Below are 22,674 nucleotides of genomic sequence, written 5' to 3' on the forward strand. Positions count from 1 at the left end.
TTCCCCGGGGCTCCTCACAGTGTGCAGAGGGGGACGGGGAGTCTCTACCATAAGCGCTGGTGCACGGCTGACAGAAGGCACCTTACGGCATGGCTGGCAGCATCCATGCCGCTTTGGGATAATGGGGGATTTCTATAGATAGTGGGGGGTTTTTTTTGCAGCTCACATTGCACATGCATGTGTGTGTGTGTGTGTGTGTGTGTGTGATATATGTTTCTTGAAATGATTAAAAATTTAATTATTTTCAGCTAATATTTGTAGGAATAAGGGCATTTCTAGGATATTTTGATAAAATGTGAGGACAAGGGGAAAGATATTCAAATTTGGAACTTCCTGGATACTCTATGACGTATCATTGTCGGAGATAAAACGCATCCTGAACTTTGAGGCTCAGAAATGATCTAAAACGTAGGCATAGAAAGGCAACAGGGAAGGATGATACATAAATGACTAGATCAGACAATGTCTGAGGACCAGAAAGTGGGTCCAAAGCAATCACTAAGGAAACGAAGCCATGCTCCAACGTCTCCTATGGAAAACTAGTTCATGAATTCCAGGACGAAGCTGGGTCAGAGGGTAAAATCTTAGTGGAGGAGGAGTAGCAGTTTTTGTGCCATCCTGTGGCAAGGATGCTGTGCCAGCCACAGGAGTCCTGGGCTCTTGAAGGTTACGGGGGCAGGAAAAGGAAAAGAGAATTGCAGAGCCATCGGAATGGGAGTAGGAAAGATGAGGGACCTGTGGTGAGAACTGAGCAAAAGGGAGGCGAGGGCCACACGGGATGGTCAGGGTTCTTAAAGCCACGCCTCAGCTTCTGCCGTCAGCCATTGCCTCCTGGCTCATTCCCTGCCTTTGTAATAAACGACAGATCTCTTCAGTGTTTTGTAATGAATTAGATTCTGATGAGGACAAAAGAGGGAGCAGGATTTCAGAGAGCCCAGTCATTGCTTTACACAGAAGGGCTTGATAGCTTTCATTTACGGCACTTCATAGATATTTAAAATATACTTATGCATTTTAGTCTGTTTGAATCTTTGTTGAGAATAAAATAGTCAGTGATGTCTAAACAAGAGAAATGGACAGAGAGTCAGCACTGGATAGGAACAGGGAAGATCACTGAAAATTGATGTCCTTGTGCACAAAATAAGGTGAGGACTTGTCTAGATATTGTAAAAGATTTCTCTCAGTTCTGACATTCTATGACATTCATTCATTCAGTGCCAGGCATGGGTGAGCTGAACAAACAGCTCTAATGAAGCTGACATTCTATTGGGAGAGACAGACATAAACATGTGTGCAGATAAACATCTAGGGTATGATTTCAGGTAGTAAGTGCTATGAAGGGACATAGAGGGGAAGAGGAGAAGGTGACATTTGAACAGAGGAAGCGAGTCATGTGGGTATCTGATGCAAGAGCATCCCACAGGAAGTACAGAGGCCCCTAGGCAGGCCCTATTTCAGGAGCAGCAAGGAGGTGGCAGCCGCCAGGAGGAAAGTGGTAGACAATGAAGGCAGGAGGCTGCTGGTTGCTGATCTAACAGAACCTCAGTCCCATGGCAGGTGATGGGGAAGCAGCCTTGGGACACTGAGCAGGGGATACCTCTGCCATGTGTTTAAGAGCTAGGTTTAACGTGGGTAAGTGGGCAGCCTGGAAGCAGGAGACCAGAGACAGATAAGGGGTGCTTGCTGTTAGAAATCCTGGTGAGACATGACAGTACTTTGGGCTAGAGTGGGTGTGATGGAGTGGCAAGCAATGGTTGGATTTGGGATATATTTTGAAGATAAAGCCATCGGGGATGTTGATGGAGTGGATGGGAGTCAATGAGGAATGAGAACAATCCAAGAGTCTTCAGGGCTCTTGGCCAGAGCAACTAGTTTTAGTCCCCTTATCTGGGCCGGGGTACACCTGGATGGAAAGGAGGCATAAAGCAAGAATTCAGACGTGCCAAGTTTAAGAACTCCAACTGGGTATCCAAGTGAGGTTGTTGAGAAAGGAGTGGAAGATACAAATCAGACACTTAAGGGAGAGGGGAAGCTGGCGGTAGACATTCAAGCATCTCTAAATAGATGCATTTAAGATCATAGAATTGACTGAATTCCCTAGGCAGTGTGTGTAGATAAAATAGAGAGAGGACTGATGGATCTCAGAGGAAAGCTGGGGGGTGAAGATATTAACCAAAGAACTTAGATGCATATATACATAACCCATGGGCAGGCAATTTGGTAGTTCAGCAAAACCCTTGGGGGTGGGGGCAGGAGAGGGGTGGAGGTGACCAAGCGGGGGAAAATACTTTCAACAATAAAAATGAAAAAAAAAAAAAAAGAAACGTAACTGTTATCATAAAGCTCTGATTTCAAATGAAAAAAAAAAAAAAAAAAGCCCTAGCTGGTTTGGCTCAGTGGACAAAGCGTTGGCCCACGGACTGAAGGGTCCCAGGTTTGATTATGGTCAAGGGCACATACCTCAGACTTGATCCGATCCCAGGCTTGATCCTTGAGCCTGGTTGGGGCATGTGGGGGAGGCAACCAATTGATGTGTTTCTCTCACATCGATGTTTTTCTGTCTGTGTCTCTCCCACTCCCTTCCACTCTCTCTAAAAATCAGTGGTAAAAATATCCTTGGGTGAGGATTAACAAAATAATAATAAAAAAAGGACTGAAGTAAGAACTCTGGGGCATCCCAACATTTAGAGGTTGGGAAGAAGAGAGACAGCAATCAAAGAAACTGAGCAGCAGTAGCCAGAGAGAGAGGAGGGAGCCCCAGAGAGTGGGTGCCCTAGGAGGTATGAGAAAGAAGGGCTTCAAGAGAGAGGGCGGGGAGGGCTGTGCCAACACTGCTGAGAGGTTAATGTTCAGACTGAGAGTTGATTGATGGACTGGACAAGAGAGAGAGGCAGCGAAGAGTAGTTCAGTGCAGTGTCAAGTATAAATGCTTAGCTGGAATATACTAAAGACTGGGACTGGAGGAAGTAAGGAGACAGTGAGGTGAGACCACGCTTTAAGGGGTCTTTTTAGAAGGAGCAGAGGAAATGCGGAGGTAGCAGCAGGGCAATATAGTCCCCAAAGAGAATGATCCAGTAAGATGGGAAGTATTGTGGCAGGTTTTTATGCTGTTAGGAATGATTCCATAGAAGAGGAAACACCGATGATGCAAAGAGAAACAGCAATGGTAACAACAAAATCCTTGACCAGGCAGGAGGGGCCGGGATTCAGGGTCCGAGGGGTACTGAGAGCAGCAAAGACGGCCCAGCCTCTGCAAGAGGGAAGGCAGATACAGGTTGCCTGAGAGATTTGGAAGATGAGGCAGTTCTGGTGTGATTGCTTCTATTTTTTTTTCAGTGAAACATGAAGAAAGGTCTTCGGCTGGGCTGGGTGTGAGAAATTGGAGTGCGTGTTGGCTGTTTGAAGGAAGCTGCAAAGTAGTCAGCCTGCGGTGGGGGTGGAGAGTGACTGAACAGGGACATGTAATGTGATTTCCAGCGTCATAGACACTGGGTACATACAATTCTACCAAGAAATTTGGGGCGACTAGAATGCAGGGAGGGTGAAGGTCTGAGAATGAGGGATCCATACTCTACCTTGCACACATTTGGATAAATCCCTCAAGTTGAACACGTAATGGGACTTGGCTGGTGTTGGCAGAAGATCAACACTCATTCTGTTATAAATCTCAACTGAGGCTTCGACAATGTTGGATGCAGTTTGCTTGACAGCTGGTTGAAAGTCAAATAGGAAGCCATTTAAGATGGCCTAGAACCAGAAACATATAGGTTAGATTTTTTTTTCCCCCACCAAAAATGTATCTTTCAAATGTTCCAGATCTGATGATACTTTTTCTAATAATAACTAGGAGGGTGAATTCCAATGCAAGGACCTCTGTGTGTTAAGCTCTTCTGTTCATTTCAGAATACATTCTCAAGAATGGGCTCACTCCTGTCTTCTGGGATGGTCTGCAGATGCCTGGGCAGCATTCCTATCTGGTCAGCGAATGGACCATCAACTCACTCTTGAGTAACAGAGACTGCTGCTCGCTGTGGATCCAGAAGGTCGCCATGGAGGGCTCAGACTCATGTGGAAATAAACTGAAGTCCTTGATTTTTATGTGCAAACTAGAGGCCCAGTGCACTGGGGGGGGGGGGGGGGGCCCTCAGCCCGGATTGCTAGAGGGTGCAGACCAGGCCAACCGACCCCATTGGTGCACGATGATGGTCAGAGAGGTACATGGGAGGTTGGCCAGCCAGAGAGGGACCACAGGAGGGCTCCAGGGCGTGTCCGGCCCATCTCACTCAGTCCCGATCAGCTGGACCCCAGCAGCAAGCTAACTGCCCCCTGGTGGTCAGTGCACATCATAGCAAGTGGTTGAGTGGCCTTAGCATTCATTAGCATATCATACTTTGATTGGTTGAATGGCTGACCAAACGACTGGACACTTAGCATATTGGGCTTTTATTAATAGGATGACCAACAATGCCATAGACTTCCCTCTTCATGTGCATTTAAAGTGCAACTTACTCATAACCACAGACTCCCTGCCTTTCAGTTCCCCCCTCAGTTATTTGGAGGTCACTTTGGACACCTCCCATTCTCTGTCCTCACCATCAATTCTGAATATACGTGTTGAGTCTGTCTCTCTCCCTTGACATTATCCCATCCCAGCACCAACTCTTTTTCATCTGTGCTTCTTCACTCCCTCCATCTCCCCCTGACCTCTCCATTTCGATTCCTGTCTCCCTTCTGTTACCTTTAATTATGCAAATCAGGCACTGCCCCCCCCCCCCCCCAGCCAGTCCATGCTCTCTCCTCCCTCAGGGTCTCTGCACATGGTACCCCCTCCCACTGCCTTATGGCTGGCTGCTTGGGAAGGACTTTCTCGTCCTTTGTGTTTTAGGTTACATGTCATCTCTTCAGAGAGGTCTGCCCTGACTACTTCACTTAAAATCAGTCCTCCAATCAGGCTCTTACAGATCTTTGGCCTTCTCATATATAACTTGTCACAGTCTGAAAGAACATATTTATTAGCTAGGCCCTCTGCCCCCAGTTGCTGGGGAAAATCATTATAGATTTTGATAATAAATTCCCATCATTATTAACCTGGAATTAAGTGTGAGAGAAGCCACCAGAATGCACATCAATGCTTCCAAGTCAGTCCTTGTGACTTTAGATTTGGGGCTCACATATGAGATACTTTGAAATAAACAGAAGCGTTTGTTATCAGTGAGCCCCTCTGTTGGACATCACTTGTAGTAGCTTATGAAGACTATCTTTTAGTGGTACCTGTCCTCCTGGGCCCCTAATGTGAGTTTAACATTATCGACATGGTCTGCATTTTGAGTAGGACCATTCCAATATATATAAAATAAAAAAATTCACTACATATATTTTATATACATGGGATGCTTGCTCCAGTTATGCCATTTTCATGGTATCTCTCCATCCAGCCCCCCCCCCCCACGCCCCATCATTCTATTCAAAATAATGCCTCCCATTCATGGAACAATTCTGCTGAGCACTTACAGGGCAGGCATAGGTCTCTGCCCCATTTAAAGGATGAGAAAGTGGCTCTTAGGAAAGTCGTACAGGTGGGAGAAACATGGGGGGTTATTTCTACTGGATGTGATGGTGGCCCTGGAGGTGGTGAATTCTGAGTTGTGTTGAGTTGGGGCCTGTGGGGCTACCAGAATTGTGTCTGGTGTGGTCAGGCCGGAAATGAGCACACAGGTGGGGCTGGGCAGTGGGTGAGCTCTGCTGAGAACTGGGTACAGAGTACTCTAAGGCAAGGGCCCAGGGTACAGCCTTCATTAAAGGTAGGGGCTGCATTTGACAACCTTTCTGCATTCCTAAAACCACCTGTGAGACCACAAGTACAGAGGATGGTGATGTGCATGCCTGCCAGCTACCAGAGGCCCTGTGTTTACCTGGTTTCTGTTCAGATAGAGGACAGACTGCCTTGATCATGGTGGTTTGGGAACAAATATGTTTTCCCTTCTTGCCTACGTTTAAGTCAACACTCACCTGGAAGATCTGTTTCAGGCTGTGCTCCGAGGGCATCGGGAGACACAGCATGCTGAAGTGTCGGATGAAGCGGGGGGTCACTGGGTTGCGGCCACCACCTGGAGGTGCACACGCTGATGCAATGGTCACATCCTGTCCAGGGAGAAGTCCACTTGGGTCACCCAACAAAGGGAAAGATGAGGTCTGTCCCTCCCAACGGCAGGACTCAGATCTAACAATTTTTGAGGACCTGCCCTTTGCAAGCATTGCATTACGTTTTCCAACACATTGTCTGGCTTGGTTTTCACAGCAACCCCAGGAGATCACGATTGTTACCGCCATTTTTTACGTTAAAAAAAAAGAAGGCCCTGGCTAGTTAAATCGCTCAAGGTCACCCAGCTAACTCACCTGCCTTAAATAAATACGCCGATGCAAAAACTTAATCTTAAAACATTGTAAGAATTTTTATCTTAAGTTAAAATATATTCATTCAACATATACTAACTTGACCCATTCAGTGGATTCTCATTATTTGTGGTACTTGCGTTCCATAAAGTCACTGGGAACACAGAATTAACACACACTGAATAATTGCTCCTACGGGAAATACATGGTTAGGTTCCTCAGAGCCTCTGGTAACATTTCATCAATAGATCAATACAAGATATTGCAGTGGCCTCTGGTCTCTAGCCCACCCCTCACCTGCAGCCAAGGAGATGTTCCCATAACGTTTCCTTCAAAGCCCCCCGCCCCCACTTAGAGGATAAATCCGTGTTTCTCATCATTGGATCCATGGCCCCCTTGGCTGATCTCTGCATTCCCATTGCTTTGGTGTTCACATTCCACACCACTGTGGTGTTCCACATGTCTTGCCTATGAGATGCAGAATGCTCCCTTTCCTTGTTTTGCTATGCTCTGCCTGCAAAACCCTCTTCTGACCTCATCCCCTTTGGGAAGGTTTCTCTCATCCTCAACCCAGCCCCCAGCCCTCATGCCCTCCTAACTCCATTTATCATCCTGCCTAATAAATACATGTCCATCTACCCTCTAAAGCTGAGCCCTCTGGGAGGTCCGGGCTGCCTCCCTGTCTGTGAATGTCCTGAATCGAGCATGACAAGAACTCAACGTGGACTGATTAATTGAACCACATATAGGAAACACTGAAGCCATAGGTCATGGGCTTTCTCTTCCTCCTCCTGGCCAATCGTATGTTGATGCCCTAATGCTCAGTATCTCAAAATGTGACTGTATTTGGAGACAGAGTCTTTAAAGAGGTAATCAATTTAAAATGAGGTCAAGAGAGAGAGCCCTAATCCAATATGACTAGTATCCTGATAAGAGGAGGAGGTTTGAACACAGATGAGTACACAGTTAAGATTATGAGAAGGCACAGGGAGAAGACAGCTGTAAGCCAAAGAGAGAGGCCTTAGAATAAACAAACCCTGATGACATCTTGATCTTGAACTTTCAGCCTCTAGAATTGTGAGAAAGTAACTTTTTGTTGTTTGAGCTACTTTGTTATGGTGACCTGAGCAAACTAATACCCCAGTGGTTTTCAACCAGTGTCCTGTGGCACAGTGGTGTGCCGAAAGAATTTTTAAAACAATTCCCGACTCTTTAATCAGGGGCACTGACCTCTTTTCCCTTAGATTGTCAAATGAAAAACCGACAACAGCCGTATCTTGAACCATAAACATATAGGTCATATAATAGGACTTCATCTTATTGATCACATTGCATAATAAGGCTGCATCTGATTAGTTAATTCTTGATACCAGAAATCCTTATATACAAGTATAGGCAACTGATTGTTTTTTAAATCACTTTGGAGCAAAAAGGCAGGTAATTACTGCTATTATTATTTTTTGTAAATCAATAAAAATTATGCCTATTTTTTGTCAGATTGACAAAAATATAACATATTTTTTGGTGTGTTGCAAAATTTTAGTACTTTATGTGTGCCATGAGATGAAAAAGGTTGAAAATCAATGTAATACACCATATTTTCCTTGCTGTTTAAATGTAAGCATGCAAAGGAATTTAAAACCTAAAGTAACCTGTATGTCTTTCCAAAAGAGTTTGTTTCTGTCATAAAATCCACCAAAATCTTGATACTGCCGAAGTAATTCAATCGGAGGCTGAGAGCCATAGCGATCCAGTCTGGGCATATTTAAATCATCAACAAAAATCACAATACGTTTGTTTTTTGGTGCTCCTGGGTAAATAAAATGAATTTGATTTAAGCATTATGATTTGCCTTTGGAAAACGTAAAACAGAGTTTAGGTAAGGCTTTGAACTCAGTGAACACCCCGTAGGTCATAATGAGCTCAGGAGTGAAGAGGCCCTAGCAGAGACCTGCCTCGAGGAGGAGAGACCTCCCTCTGGCTCCATCCAGGCCCCCTGCAGGGAGACATGGCCCGGGCCGCGATGACCACTTGTCAGAATGTGCCTCACCCTCACTCTCAGAGGTGCACAATGATGCCAGCTCTCCTGATCTCTCTCAATCCCAGCCACTGCCCTCACCAATGTGTGGCCTGAGCATGGGGTGAACAAATATAGGTCCAAAGACATAGATTGCGAGAGGGATGTCCGACTGCTGGTTTAGGCCTGATCCCATAGGGCAGTCAGACATCCCCTGAGGGGTCCCAGATTGGAGAGGATGCAGGCTGGGTTGAGGGAGAGCTCCACCCCTCCAGGGAGAGGCAGAGACTGAAGATGTGAGTTGAAGATGATGATAGAAGTAAATTATCATGCTTGTTAACAGTAACATATCTAGATATGTTAGCACAGGAAAGAATGCCAGTAACAAAATCATATTAACAATTAAATTAAGCAAAGAAAATAACCAATTGTAATTTTATTACATGCCCTGTTTTTGTTACTTATTAACTTAATTTGCATGAGACAAATGAAAATGATAATTCTTACCTAGAATATTTTTTCTTTTCCTTTCCAGTTTTGATTCAATGATCTCTTGTGTTCTTGCAGATGAAGTTTGAGCAGAAAAATTTAGATAAACAGGAACATAGCCAGCTGATTCCTGAATTCTATTTAGCAATCCTTTTGCAATAACAGACTTTAAATTCAAACAAACGTTAATGATGTCACATTCAATATAATAACTTTCAATTGTCTTTATCAGTAGTAATTCATTACAACGAGTAAGGAATAGGATAAAAGGAGAGAGGGTAAAACCAGATTGAAACGTGTCTTTCTTTTCCTGGAGATTCCATGTAATTATATCTCCTAGAGCCCAAGAAATGTTCTAATCAGCTCTATCACAGCAAAAAGCTTTTAGTTTAGTTTCAAACCGAAATACATCTTGGTTGCTATCCAAGTCAATTCAAAAGCAAGAACCACAGGACCCAAACTTCTTTCAGAAATAATTTAGAGAGGAAACAGCGAATCTCTGCTTACGTGGACACCCAATCAATCAGCATTCTCCCCTATATACTCTACTTTTTCTAAACGTTGTTGCTATGTGAGGTAGAAGGAACCAGGCAGGAGGAAGTAGACTGGCCTTCATCAATAGTCTATTTGGGGACACAAACTGCTTGGCCAGTTCCCACCCTCATCTCTGCAGTGGCAGCCCCAGAAATTCCAAGGGATGCAACATAAAAGCTCCCAAACACCAAACATTGGCCCCCAGGATCGTCTGGTCTATAGAGTATTGACATTAGGAATTTATTCAGACACTGGCCAACTAGAGTCCTTCCCGAGGTCAGTACAGAGCCAGCACAGTGACATTCTTTCTGACAAAGTAATCAAAACCCACAGCAATTTTCCTTGAGAAATAAGGTGTTATGTATGGGGCTTACAATTCTGGGTCCGCCACACCCTCATTCTGGGGGGAGACCTTGTTTGCGGAAGGTTCCTACCTTGCCAACTCCAGTTGTCCCCGTAAATAATACCGAGTGCCTGACCGCCAGTAGTTTCTCCATTAGATACCCGAAGCGCACTGTGTCCACTGTGGGGACAAGCATTTCAAAAAATGGGACGTCTCGGCTGTACTTGAAGGAGGGTATGATTCGTTCCCAGGGGTCCAGCCGTTTGGTATCGAAGTCCATGTAAATGCTCCACAGATCACCAGAACTCGGAAGCTAAAGTATCAAATTAAGCGCCATTGGCGACAGGAAATGTTCATGCATAAACAAAGGCAATCACGGAACGGAATGGATTTGGATTTCTTTTTTCTTTGTAGAGAAGTAGTTGTTTCAGTATCAGAGTTTAATTCTTTAAACACAGTCATGCAACACAATGCATAAAAACATCTGACATGTTGAATTGTATTAAAACCCCATCTTAGAATGGTAAAGCATTTTCAATTCAATTCAACATTCAGGGGTTTACTTATGACACATACTGTGCTTGGTGCTGGGGTCAAGTGCTGAAGGAGACCCAGACTCTGCCTTCAGTGACCCTGAAATTCACATGGGGGACACAAGGACATTAGTTATTACCCACAGAGAAAAAGGGGGTTCTAATGGACTTTCGTACGTCCACAGAGGAGGGATGGCCCATTTCTATTTGCAGGGTGGTTGAAGATTTAAGAAGGTTTCTAAGAGGTGGGAATGGCACAGCTCTGACTTGAAGGACAAGCAAGAGTCAGATGGGCAGAGAAGGAATGGGGTGGGGAGGGTGGAGGTAGGGGTGGGGAAGGAGGGCGTCAGGGGTCAGGAGTCAGGTTTAGAAAACAGGTCAGGAGGCCGAAGCCATGGAAAGTGCTACGCATATTGGGAACGATGAGAGCACTGCACACAGTGAGACATGAGTCCGGGAACACAGACAGGGGCCAGGTTATGAAAAGCCTCACTTTTTAGAGTTTGGAGCAAGAGTTCAGTAAAGGATTCTAAGTAGGTGGGTGACAGGATCCGACTGCATTTCAGAAGGTTCATTCTGGTCGCTGTACAGAGCAGTGGTGTTTCAAGATTTGACAGTGACTCAGTAAGAAATCCATATGACAAGGTGACCTAGTACATACATACTAGTATATGTGTGTGTGCAAGTATGTGTGATATTTATACCTGTTATCTGCAATTCACTCTATTTTCTATTCTATTTTTAAGGAAAAATAGCGTTTGAGGTATAACATAATATCTTTTGTCTTTCAAGGCTATCATTGTTTATTCTGATGCTGAAATCTGCCCAGATGTGACCAGTGGGAACCCCTCCAAACTGGTTCCTGGGTTCTTTTGCCATGTCCTGCCATTCCTGGAGCACTTCTTCAGTGTCTGACTGAATAAGAGGATGTTCTGGTCTCACTTGCACTTTCCCTGCCCCAGTCCTGGAATAAGCTGTTGTTTTCACGTAGGAGCCTCAGCTCTCTTTTGTGGAGAACAGTATTTAGGAATTAGCATCTGGGTGTGCTCACTGCCATGGAGGTGTCATTGCTTCTAGTTCCTCTCAGCATGCAGAACTATGAAATTTATGCATATGCAATATATATATATATTCATATATTTGAATCCATGAGCACAAATATCTCTGATTGTAATATAATAACACAGTGTGCATTCCATATCTGCAAATCCCTTCTCCAACAGTGAGAAGCCTGTTTCCATTATCCTCACCACATTTATTCATTTGCTCCATCTTAGAATGTACAGAAAGTAGGTTCAGAATAGCTACACCATAACACTGTGAAGAATAAGTTTACTAACTGGAATTCAATATTCATTTATAGTATGGATTTTTTTTATAGTTTTATACATTAATTTTTTCATATGGCTAGGAGAGGACTCCTAAAAAATTTAATACAATAAATGTTATCCATGGTTAAGAAAAGTGATTTTAGAAATTTTTTTCAGTGAAGAATTTATATTTGCAGTAGAACTCTTAAGGTTTTAGTCTTGAAGTTCAGTTTTAATGATTTAGAACTAATATGTTAAAATTAAATTTATTTGGCTCTTACCCTGGCATCAGGATTGTCATCAAACTGTGTTCTAATAAATGTATCAAAAGAATCCGCGTAGTTTTCAGTTAGATTTCCACCCAAAGACCATAAATAACAGAATATAAAAGTCTGACATAGCATTGTGTTCAGTTTTGTTTGTTCCTGAAAGAACAAAGAGAAAGACTGTTAATATTTTACGTTAACATAAAAAGAATCCTACACTGCAAAATCAAAAGACTGTTGTGGGTTATGTGTGTGTATGCGTGTGTGTGTGTGTGTGTGTGTGTGTGTGTGTGTGTGTGTGTAGACTCATACATTTAAGAAAGAGATCAACCAAAGGACTTGTATGCATGCATATAAGCCTAACCAATGGACACAGACACCACAGGGGTAAAGGGGGGATAAGGACACATCTATAATACCTTAATCAATAAAGAAAAACAAGAAAAAAGGGCAGAGCATATGTTTCCTATATTTAATTTAATGGCTCACAAAGTGATGTTTTATAGTAGTACAAAGTTAAGGACTCTGATGAGAAAGTGAATGGCAAGGAGTGTCCAAAAAAAAAAAATCTCAAGGTTGTTTTTCAACTGATCATTATAACTCTGTTTACGCCTGCATGACGGTATTTAAGCAGATGCTGACAGACACATATTAGAAGTATGTTGTAGACTGTAAGGGAATTTAAGAATTGAGTATAAGAGTGAACCATAGGCTTTCTAACACTCCTTCCAACTTTTAGCTTCTATTAATCTACTCATAGTCATTAGTCCCCTGAGAAGTTAACTTGAAAATTGATCATATTACAGAAAATTTGGAGTCATTTATTTGCAAAGGAGCTATACAATTATCTCATTTTCTGGCTTTACTGAAGTAATAAAACCTTCCATACCATTGAGAGATTAAGTCCATCTTTCTCAAGTATCAACGACTCCAATAAGCAACAGAGTGTAGTCACTTTGCTAATGTTTACTTGCGGGATCGCTTGGCAGCATTTTTTATTGATAAAATTTAAACCATCATCAACATAACGGAAAAGGCCCAATAAAAATTCTTGGGTTTCCTCATTCAGCTGAAAATAAAACAAACAAATAATATTTTAGCACGACCAGATGAAATATGTAATTAAGTTTAGAAATGGGTTGGTTCACATCTTTTTTTAAAAATTTTATTTTATTGCCGAAACCGGTTTGGCTCAGTGGATAGAGCGTCGGCCTGTGGACTGGGGGGTCCCGGGTTCGATTCCGGTCAGGGGCATGTGCCTGGGTTGCGGGCATATCCCCAGTGGGGGATGTGCAGGAGGCAGCTGATCGATGTTTCTCTCTCATCGATGTTTCTGGCTCTCTCTCTCCCTTCCTCTCTGTAAAAAATCAATAAAATATATTTAAAAAAATTTTTATTTTATTGTTTAAAGTATTACAAATAGTAGTACATATGTCTTGTTTTTTCCCCATTGACCTTATAATGCATTTTGTGACTTTTAGACTAAAGGGTATAAATATAATAAATATAATAAGATATAAAATGAATACAAAATTTAAAAGCCTCCTATGACTCAGGACACCTGGGAAGATTTTGGGTAGCTGATAATGTCTTACATCTTGATCTAGCGATGGGTACACAAGTGCTTATTTTATGATCACTCGTTAAACTGCCAATAAGTATTTCATGCAGTCCTCTATATTGATATCTCCCACAATTAAGAATACGAAAAAGAAGAACCATAAGAGAAAACATTAAAAAATATCTACTAAAACACCAATACCCCCACGCACTGGTGAGGATGTGGAGCAGTAGGAACGCTCATTCATTGGTGGGGGGATGCAAATTGGCACAGCCACTGGGGGAGACAACCTGGTGGATGTTCACAAAGCCAAACCTAGATTTACCATATGACCCAGCAATCACACTCCTATGTATTTACCCAAATGAGTTGAAAACTTAAGTCCACACAAAAACCTGAACATGGATGTTTATAGGAACTATATTTTGGTTTTAATTTTTTTCCAGTTTTATTGAAAACACTGACATACATCACTGTATTAATTGAAGGCATACAGCATGATGGTTTGATTTATATATACAGCTGAGCCTTGAACATGGGGATGCAGTGCAAATGCCCACGTAGCTGAAAATTCAATGGCTAATTCAACCAGCTGTGGGTCAAAACCAGTATTTTCAATCAGTGGTTGGGACTCTGCGGTTGGGAATGGGAAAATACTGTTGCTGATCTGCGTTTGGTTGAATCCCCAGATGCAAAACCCATGGATACAAGACACCGACTGTATTTATTGAAAAAAATCCACATGTAAGTGGACCTGCACAATTCAAACCTGTGTTATTCAAGGATCAACTGTACTGTGAAATGATTAGCACAAAAGTTTAGTTAACATCTATAATTTCACAATAAATTCAATAAAAAAGGAAGTAAGAACTCTTAGGATCCACTCTCTTAACTTTTCTATATGTCATACAGCAGTGTAAACTATAGTCACTCCTAAGTGCCAAAACATGGAAGCAATTGAGATATCCTTCAGTAGGTGAATGAATAAACTTGGTAAATCTATGCAATGTAATATTATTCCATGATAAAAAGAAATGAGCTATTACACCACAGAAAGGCATATTTCTAAATTTAAAAAGCCAATTATATGATCCCAACTCCATGATATTCTGGAAAAGACAAAACGATGGAGACAGTAAAACTCAGTGGTTGGTGGGTTGAGGAAGAGTGGACAGATGAAGAGACTGAGCGCAGATTTTTAAGGCAGTGAAACTACTCTGAAACTACAGGCATGGCTACATGATATTATTCATTTGTGAAATCCATAGAATTATACAACATAAAGAATAATCCCTAATGCAAATGATAGACTTTAGTTAATGTATCAATGCAACATTATTGATGATGTATCAACAATGTGTGAATATTGACACACCAATAACATATCAACAATATATCAATATCAATGATGCATTGGTGATATTGATTCATCAATTTTTAACAAATGCACCACAGCAATGCAAGATGTTGGAGTGGGGACTGGGATGGGGCAAAATACTTCAAAAGATGGCTCGTTAAATAAGGTAATATGGAATTGAGCTGTTGTGAATAACAATGTGAGAGCTTTCCTTCACTTGGGGTGGAATGGTACTTCTGAGGTTAGAATGTGTCTGGGGTCATGACCTACATCTGAGTGGGAGGTAAACTGGTTTTCTCTTCTCTCTGGCTCTCGGAGGTGCTATAGCTCCCTAAAATCTAAAGATTATGACAGTGGGTACATGGACTGAAATGTCCTCTTCTTCATTGTGACCCCTCTCATTATCTCAGGCCTCGTGTCATCCTTTGTAATGCCCCAGCCTTTTCTAGCTGTGTTTTGGAGGAGTCAGGGAAGCGGTTTGTGTTTGTCCTTGAGAGGAACCAGTCTGGGCAGAGGCCAGGCAGAGCAGGCCGGGGCCAGAGCGACCAGGCAGACTGGCAGGCTGAGGTCATAAATAATGAGGGCGGATGTGGGGAGAATACAAACATTTCTGGAGAATCCCCTCCATCAAGCACAATGAAGCCTTGTGTTATTACAGTGTGGGCACTGAAGGGAAGTGTGAGCCCTCCCAGAAGGAGACACTCACTTTTTTAGAAATACCCGTCATCCAGGTTTTAACATAAGGCATCCATCTCAGTTCCTCAGGATCCACAAACACCATCCCACATCGACTGACTGTAGCAGGAGAGGCAACCCTTAGGTCTTGCACCTAAAATTGAAGAAAGTCGAACAGGAAACAGCTAATACGATATTTCCTTACTACAGCACCTTCAGTGTTATTGAATCGTAAGTTCAAAGTTTAACGCTGAAGGCTTTAGATGGGAAACAGAGGGAGAGCTATAAGTAATCAGATATAGGGAAGAAATGTTAAGTGAAGGATAAGGTGGAAAAACCCATAATTATAGGAGGGTACTGTCAAATTCCTTCTCTTTTCTCTTTTTCCTTGTTTCATTCTTGTACCAACACCTAGTCTAACACCTAGCATGTAGTAGGCATTCAATCAATGTTTGATGAATGAATACACGAGGGCTATCATCTTCCATAATATTTTGTCACTGTAATTGGTCCACATTTCTCTTTCAAACCCTCCATCAAATATTCATACCTCGCTGGGGTAATTTATTCACTTTAAGTACCTTTCAAATCATGCGAATTCATCTATATATATGAAATACTTCCAAAGGAAAAGAAACAAGTGCTGGTGAAGCCAGAATTTATTGTACTTCCTGTTTATAGAGAGACAGGAATGTTTGAGAGGCTCTGGCTGTCAGGATGGACAATGCATTACAAAAAGACACTGTAATAAGTATTTGGTACATAAACAAAACACCATGCTGGGCCTTACAGATAGTAAGTGATACATCAGCATGAGAAAATAATTATAGTGGTATGCCAACCTAACAAATGATTGCTTCACCCCACAGCATGGCATATATACTTGATACTGTTGTAATTAACCTAGTTATTAATAACAGGAAAGGAGCAAAAGGAAGGCCAAAGTTTATAGGCATGCCATTTGGGCAGCTTCATCAGGAAGCTACAAATTTACACTCTCAGAGGCCCAACAGAGAAAGGATAGATGCATGCCCAGTAAAGTTGGGTGAGGGGGCCCTAGCGAAGGTGCTGTCAGTCACACCTGGGAACAGGTCATTGGTCAGGGTGGGTGTGGCCACTTCAAGGGTGCGAAATTTGGGATATTTAGTTCCCTAAACAAAGGAGTGTGCCTTTGTTGTTGCTCTTGTGCCCTTGGGATCTTGTTGCAGGGGGTGTGCTCTCTTGGGACCCCTGCATTCGCCCACCTGGCCCACAGCCATGTGGACCTCCCCCTCCTACACACACACAAGGGACTAATGGACTATCACTCGCCTGATGATGAACTGGACCCGGCTGCAACATGGAATGGAAACTCTGGACGCTGGCTTTGCTTCCACACTTCTTCTCTAACTGGATTTAGGGAAATGGGACTTTGGAAACCCAAGGATGTAATTCTCTTGCACGAGTCTCAGAAAATTCTTTTTTTCTGGAGATATTGTGAGGACTCTGCCCCCAGCACTCAATGGAGAAAGGAATACCCCAACTTCTCGATAACATATTTACCTCAAAAAGCATGTGGACTTGAGGTGTGAGTTTAATCCTCTCGCTGTTAGCCAGGCAAAGCATCTTGTTATCATCCAACACTGTATTCATGTTTTCAATCCAAAGAGCATCCACGGGCCCATCACTGATGATCCACTTATGGTCTTCGGAAGTGTCTTGCACAGCTGCTCGGACACTCAGTGCCATCAAACCATCTTTCCACTCCAAGGTCACATTATTTACTTCGCCATATAACTCACCCATTGTAATTGATTTAGGATTAAGAACGTATGTTTTAACTGGTTGGTAAAAGGGATTGTCTGCACCAATTTTTCTCAAATTCCCTAAAGTTTCTGCAAGGATTCGGTAAACTGTGGTTTTGCCACCTCCGGTTGGCCCAACTAACATCACACCATGCCTTACCAGCATAGTTTCATAGAACTGTATCACCTTTTTAACCATACATGGTTCAGGCTGGAGATTTTGCCCATTCATGACATCTATAATTGTTGACTGCAATATACCATAATCATGTTCTGGAATTTGGACTCCAGGGAAAAGGTCAGATATGATTCCACTGAAATTTTAAAAATAAAATCAATTAGGAACCACTGGTCATTGAGTTTTCCCCATATTTGTTACAAATAACTGATGAAACATTAAAATGAATCTTATTTTTCTCACTGATCTTTTCTTCTAAACACGCACAGTATTAGTATATCCTAAGTTGTATACCAGAATCTATAATTTCTCTGATATTGTGCTTGATTTTGCTTGTTTCTTGTACTGTAGACCAATGGTCTTAAGTATATTGGGAGCCTTTGGAGGTAAGCAATATCTCTTGTTTCTGTATTGTCCACAGTAGATGGTGTAGTGTCAAGGTGAAGTTTATTTCTTTTCTTTTTTTTAAAAAAATATATTTTATTGATTTTTTACAGAGAGGAAGGGAGAAGGATAGAGAGTTAGAAACATCGATGAGAGAGAAACATCGATCAGCTGCCTCCTGCACACCCCTTACTGGGGATGTGCCTGCAACCAAGGTACATGTCCCTGACTGGAATCGAACCTGGGACCTTTCAGTCCACAGCCCGATGCTCTATCCACTGAGCAAAACCAGTCAGGGCATTATTTCTAATATCATATTTCTAACTCAACTTTTCCCAGATGCACACATATGTACTTATAACTGTATAGGTATACTCAGAAAAATAATATGGAAATAAAAATAGAAAACTAGTACTAGGTAAAAAAGGGAGTAAAGGAAAAATTGACTTTCTGTGGGAAACAGTGAATGTGGTGTGTTTTATGGGTAAAAAAGAAGCTAAAACCTAGTTTACACTATATACACAAATGTATTTGAGATACAGTAAAGACCTTAATATAAAATGACCACAATGGTACTAGATAAAAATATAAGAGATGAATTTTGTACCACTATGGTAAGAAGGTCTTTCTAAGAAAGATAGGAAATCTATAACTAAAAAATGGTGATAAAGTGGAAAAAAATGAGTAAAAAAAATCTGTGAGATAAAAGGTTTTATATACAAACTTAAAGAATGAATGATGGAGAAATATTTCCAATTCTTATACCAGATAGAATTTATGACTCCCCCAAAATCAATAAGTAAAAGAGTAAAATAGAAAAAATGTTCTTAGAATAATAAATATATATGACTCATGAACTTAAGAAATGATACTAATAATTAAAGAAATGCATGCATTAAAGACTTTTGGTCTCTCATTAAAATACTTAAAGGGAAATGGGCATTTTCATAAAACCATTTATATAAATGTAAAATGTCTTTGAAGGCCATCTTGATAGACTAATTAAATTAAAAATGCCTCTTACCCTATGACCTAGCAAACTTACTTCCTGGAATCTCAATTATAGAAATATCATAAGTGTGCAAAGATAAATGCAGAGACATTTTCATCATTGTGTCCTACCAAAAGGAGGAGACATGTTCTGAGAAACCGGGGCACTGATAGAAGACACGGGCAAAGGAAATCCCAGCACAGTCATCAATGGACATCCCTGATAAGAGATGTGCACCAGGGGTCATGGGTAAGCAGCCCAGATTAGAGCAGGACAGAGGGCTCCAAAGAGGCAAATTCAATAGACTATTTCAATTGTTTATTTGTCTGCTTTTAGGGTATTTACACTCTGGTAAAATTTGGAGACAAATTAATGATAAGTTTATAGGAAATAAGTAAAGGAATGAAAAATAAGAATGATGGTAATAAATGAAGGGAAAATAAAAAGCTAGATAATTTAATAATGAAACTATAGCTCAGCAGTGGATGATGTTTACATAGCTATGATAAAGCACTGAAATCCTAGATATTTTGCTCAGGTTATATTGCAATATGACTACACGGAGAAGGTGGGTCTAGGGGAAGAGCTGCATGTGCATAATGGGTAATATCTAAAACTGAAAAATCAAGAAATGTAAAAAACATGGTACTAAAAATATGAAGGGAAACAGTAAAATGAATGAATGAATCGATCAATCAATGGAAAAATGATTTGCCTTTGGTAAGTTGGTGAAGGGCAGGGAACCACTGCTTTTCATGAGACTAATTTATGACATTATTTTATTGTGAAAACTACTACATGTATGTCTTAGATAAACATAAAACTACTTAATAGAAGTAGAAATACATAGATAAAAGCAATCACATTTATGTTAAGCTCAAATCTGATTTCTTGCGGTGGGGGGGAGGGGTTGGGAAATTTCTTAGGTCAGGAACTCATAACCAATACTAATTTATATAGCACACAGCCTGATGATCAATATTTTGGAAAAAAAACACAAATAATTGGATGGCTAATAAAATTTTAGTGCCTTTATTTTATTTAATTAATTTATTTATTTGGGTTAATCCTCACCTGAGGGTATTTTTCCATTGATTTTTGGAGAGACAGAGAAACATTGATGTGAGAGAGACACATCAATTGGTTGCCTCCCGCACGTGTCCTGACCAGAGCCTGCAACCGGGGTACATGCCCTTGACAAGAATCGAACCCAGGAGGACCCTACAGTCTGCGGGCCAACACTCTATCCACTGAGCCAAACTGCTTAGGGCTAGTGCCTTTATTTTAAACTAGAGTTTTTTAAAACGACAATAAGTACCTCTAGAAACGATGAGTTATTACCCTGTTAGGGACAGACATGCTTGCAGATGAGACTATCCATGACCTCTACACAGCAGCTATGCTTTATTCTGTAACATCTAGAAACTTACCTGAACAGAACAGCGTCATCTGTTAAGAATTTGGGCAAGTTGGAGTCTCGCAGTGCTCTTATCAACACCACATCTTCATTTAGATCTGGGTTCTCTCTTTTTAAAGACCTAAATGTAAAAGGATAATTCAGATGACATTTGTGAGAAGAGAGTATTGAATGTGATTTTCCAAACCCATGGGCTGTGGGGGGAGAAGGGGGCCCCACTGCAGGTTCCTGCTGAAAGGGGAGGAGCGTGTCCCCTTCATCCCGAGTGTCCAGCTCCATCAGAGCATGCGCAGGAGTCAGGCACAGGCTACACAGCCTTGAGGACGACGACAAGGACATTTTTTCTCAAACTCCCGCATCAATCCTCCCTGAATTTGCATGCACCCCTGGATGCATCATGATGATTAACATCCCTGTGACTTTCTGTTACCTCAGCCCAGAACACCCTGCTTGGCTCCTTTGCTGGCTCTTATTTACCCTTCGAAACCCAACCCAATTACTCTCTCCTCTAGAAGGTTCCTCCATCCCTCGTGGCAAACCTTGGGCACAGCCCTATGGTTCCCCTCACTACATCGTATCCTAGATAATTGCTCATTTTTCTGTCTTGCTCACTGTGCTGCAGGTGAGGTCTGCAGGCTTTCTCTAAGTAGTCTGAGTAGTCTCCTTAAGTGTCAATCCTGTGTAAAGGAGAAACACAAATATCTTTCCATACCCTCTGTTCTTTCTTTGAAAGAGTTTATGGAAGGGCAGAGATATTTGTGGAAAACCCAAGGATACAGGAGCCAGGCTGAAGGGCCCTGGAGGTACAGAATCCAGACTAGCAAGTCTCGGCCTGAGAGGAAGGACAAGAGAGGAGATAGTCCTTAGAGACTCCGGCCAACCTGGAGATTCCAGAGGCAGGAGTTTCAAGAAGATCTGAAGGGAGAAGTTGGGGCCTGAAAAGAGAAAAGGCTCGTGCTTTCTCAGAGACTAGAAAGCAGCTCCGCCTCAGACCATACTGTAAGGACAGAGGTGAAGTCTTGGACCAAGAGCCTGGACCAATGAGAGATTAAAACGGAAGTGTTCCGAATGCTTCAGGCTTTGCCAGGTGACAGGTCTGACTTAATTGCGGAATATGCATAACAAACCATACGCCTTTTAAGTGGAGCCATCGATCTTCTGTTGGGAAAAGCTTTTGCACACTCAAGCCCAGTGTATGTGACAGGTTCAGGGGAAATGAAAGTTCTCCGAAGCCCAGTCTAGGTTCAGGTCTGGTCTGGGGGCAGCCACGTAAGGCACACAGTAAGAACTGTCACGGGATGAGCAGAGATGCCCATTTCGCTGTGAATGGGAGTGTTAAAGTAAGAATGAGGACAGCAGCAGCAGCTGACACTTATTAATCACTTCCTGTGCGACTTTAAGAGCTGTTTGTGAATTGCGTATGATGCGTATGATGGCATGTTCTGACGTTTCCCTGTTGGCCGCCTTGGTTTCTTACCCAGCCATGACCAGCACAGACTTCACGGCTCTCATGCCGAAGTCGTAGTGATCTTGCTGAGAGAGCTGCTCACTGCAAAGCTTATACATCTGAGTCATTTTTCTTGCTAATATTTTACTGGATTCAAATCCCTCAGAATATAGAATTACCTAGGAAAAAAGTATTACATCATGTTATTACATTATATTGACAAAAATATGTCAGCATAATACCAATGTCTTCAAAATCTACATTAGACACCACAGCTCTCCAAGTTGTCACATCATTTAACAAAGAAATGTAAAAAGATTGAGGAGAAAAGGGTTTTCTATGCAACAAGGAGGTAGAAGGTGGGACATTGTATGGGGAGGCCTGAGCCCTGATTCTGCTTCCTTTCTATTGATGGAAATGTGGCCTTAGTGACACTTGATTCAAAGAGTGGAGAGCCCACAGCTTGAAAATGTTCACATCGTGGAGGCTGGATGGTGGTATAAGACCTGAGTACAAAAGCAAGACTTGAGCCTCTCACATCCGCAGGTGTAGGTTCCCCGGGAGTCTAGGGAAAGCACACAAGACCTGCAGCCTCTCCCCTGCCCTAGGAGGCTGCCTTGCCTGGGACAAGGTTCTGCAGCCATGGCTAATAAATCCGTAACCACAGTGGAGGGGGCTTGGACCCTTCCTCCAATCCACAGTCTACCCGAATCACTGCTGCTGGCCTCGCAATTGGGATTAGGATGATGCAGAGATTTCTTACTGGTGCCTGTTCTGCTCAGTCTAGCTTCCTATCAGCACAGAGCTCTGCACACTGCAGGCAAGTAAGAACATTTACTGATGACAGATCCTGACTCACTCGATCTGTTACAGTAGGAACAGCACTCAGTAGACTGGGTTTTTAAATGTCTTCAATTAATTACTGATAATCAATAGGATGGAACAGGAGATGTGAACAAAATGGTGGATTGAGTTCCAAAACTGGTTTCTTTCCT

The 22,674-nt window shown here is 42.1% G+C and overlaps 1 protein-coding gene across 1 annotated transcript in view; it reads right to left on the reverse strand.

Moving 5' to 3' along the window:
- The window catches only part of DNAH6 (dynein axonemal heavy chain 6), a 226,064-nt gene that overhangs the window by 89,175 nt on the left and 114,215 nt on the right, over nucleotides 1-22,674 (reverse strand). The window contains exons 32-42 of the mRNA XM_081101535.1: nucleotides 21,710-21,858; nucleotides 20,246-20,353; nucleotides 17,021-17,576; nucleotides 15,510-15,632; nucleotides 12,775-12,954; nucleotides 11,901-12,044; nucleotides 9,868-10,089; nucleotides 8,918-9,065; nucleotides 8,046-8,203; nucleotides 6,010-6,141; nucleotides 3,576-3,747 (exon numbers count right to left, since the gene is read on the reverse strand). Of these exons, the coding sequence (XP_080957661.1) occupies nucleotides 3,576-3,747; nucleotides 6,010-6,141; nucleotides 8,046-8,203; nucleotides 8,918-9,065; nucleotides 9,868-10,089; nucleotides 11,901-12,044; nucleotides 12,775-12,954; nucleotides 15,510-15,632; nucleotides 17,021-17,576; nucleotides 20,246-20,353; nucleotides 21,710-21,858 (2,092 nt within the window). The remainder of the gene's footprint in view (nucleotides 1-3,575; nucleotides 3,748-6,009; nucleotides 6,142-8,045; nucleotides 8,204-8,917; nucleotides 9,066-9,867; nucleotides 10,090-11,900; nucleotides 12,045-12,774; nucleotides 12,955-15,509; nucleotides 15,633-17,020; nucleotides 17,577-20,245; nucleotides 20,354-21,709; nucleotides 21,859-22,674) is intronic.

Source organism: Myotis nattereri, assembly GCF_964212035.1.
Source record: "Myotis nattereri genome assembly, chromosome: 10".
In the NCBI taxonomy this organism is placed as follows: domain Eukaryota; kingdom Metazoa; phylum Chordata; class Mammalia; order Chiroptera; family Vespertilionidae; genus Myotis; species Myotis nattereri.